This window comes from Sinocyclocheilus rhinocerous, unplaced genomic scaffold, assembly GCF_001515625.1.
Source record: "Sinocyclocheilus rhinocerous isolate Xijiao unplaced genomic scaffold, SAMN03320098_v1.1 scaffold2540, whole genome shotgun sequence".
Taxonomy (NCBI): domain Eukaryota; kingdom Metazoa; phylum Chordata; class Actinopteri; order Cypriniformes; family Cyprinidae; genus Sinocyclocheilus; species Sinocyclocheilus rhinocerous.
The window spans coordinates 90,135-92,132 of NW_015629637.1; the positions used below are offsets into that span (position 1 = coordinate 90,135).

At 27.3% G+C, this 1,998-nt stretch overlaps 1 protein-coding gene across 1 annotated transcript in view; it reads left to right on the top strand.

Annotated features, from left to right (window-relative positions):
* The window catches only part of LOC107739379 (glypican-5-like), a 185,565-nt gene that overhangs the window by 5,974 nt on the left and 177,593 nt on the right, over nt 1–1,998 (top strand). Inside the window, exon 3 of the mRNA XM_016551477.1 lies at nt 1,129–1,265. Within this exon, the coding sequence (XP_016406963.1) occupies nt 1,129–1,265 (137 nt within the window). The remainder of the gene's footprint in view (nt 1–1,128; nt 1,266–1,998) is intronic.

Below are 1,998 nucleotides of genomic sequence, written 5' to 3' on the forward strand. Positions count from 1 at the left end.
TATTAGACCAATAAAAACCGGTTTAATTCCAGACAATCCCAGTTGTTCTGGAGGAATAGATCTTTGTAAAATGAATGAGTGTGTACATTATTATTAGTGTCTGAGTAGTCTCACATTGTGTTGGATGGTATGACCAAAATATCAGTGTGCGTATCATGATGTGCTTATTTTAGTTGGAAATTAAACAAAAAAAATTACTTGAAAACACAACCATGTGGTAACACCTATTTTTATACCTAAAGTACTTTAGAATTGAAATACTTTATTTATTTATTTTTTAATCAGATGCATTATAAATTGGTCTTTTACATATATAATTAGTAGTATTTTATATATATATATTTTACTAAATTAACAAGTTTATGTAATATTTTGAAAACATCTGTTAATAATATTTTTAATTAATATTATATTTAATATTGATATTAATGTGATAATAGTAATTTGTATTATTTAAAAAAAATTAATATCAATTACAAATTAATTTTAATTAATTATAACATATATACATACACACATTAGCCACTTTAGCCACTGTATACACACACACACACACAGAGTAAAATAACATGAATTTATTAATCTTAAGATATATTTTTTTCAAAATACTATTTTACAAATTATCATTAATTAATCACATGAAGTATATAGATATATAGTATATATGAAAATAGAAGAAAATTCAGATTGGACTTGGTAGTTTCCAACAACTTGGCTTCAGATGGTGCAGATCTGCCATTTTTGTCTCCAAACAATCCATGGATGAGCCTTCTGATGCTGAGACTACTGACTGACTCATGGACTGTTTACTGGATATTATTGACCCATTTACTCAGTTACATTTCTTCTTTTTCACCACCTCTTTTCCTTTCTTTGTGAAGAAAGATTTGCTCTCTCTTTCTCTTACCTTTACAGTCTTGCAAATGCTGGTATCGCATTACTTAAAAAACAGCATCATCTAGTGGCTGATCGTGCTACTACAGGCACATCGACCCCTTTTGACCTGCAAAAAGTGCAAGTTTTACCAGCCCTAAACTTTAGCCACTATTAAATATCGTAATAATTGTAATAATGGATATGCGTGTGGATATGTTGGTAATGGTGTTGGTGCATGTGTAATTTGTGCAGGTGCACAGGGTGTGCGGTTACCCCAGCAGACAGCCGGAGCAGGTGAGCAGCGTTCAGCACGGCAGCGCCGGCCAAGACTCTATTCCTTTGAAAGGAGTGATCAGAAACACAGAGGACACGCTCAGCAACAGGAGGAAGTAAGTCTGGAAAACATCTGCAATCACCAACACACTGTATACTGCAGTGAAAGTTCTGGACACATCTACTCAGCTTCTGTTATATGATGACTATTTTCACAGTTTAGAATAATGTAAAGTCATTGAAAATTTTTAATATTAGATTTTTTTTCTTTCTCTTCCATAGAAATAACTGTATAGACTGGACTTTGTAGTATATTTAATGATTAATAATAATGAAACAATATTTTGTGTAATAGTGTTTTAAAAATATATCTGATAAACATATTAATAGTTATTATAGTTATGAATTGGTCTTACATAACTACATAATACTACATAATTACATAATCGTACATAAGTAATTCATAATATGTTATATATTAATGTAGTATTTTTAATTAATAATTTAAAAAAGTATAATAGTATGTTGAAAACATGTCTTAATAACATTAATATTTTTAATAATATTATTTTAATATACATTTTTTAGTTTCACATACAGAAAAAAAAACACATACAATACTTTATTTTTAACAATAAACACAGTATAAATTTGTATCTGTACATACATAATAATAATAATAATATAAAAGAAAATATGTTTAAAATAAGTGTATTAAGTATAAATTAGGCTTTGTACATAATTGTTATATATATATATATATATATATATATACACTTTTTGTATAATAGTATTTTGAAAATGCCTTAATATTAATAACATGAATATTAATATTAAATATGTAACATT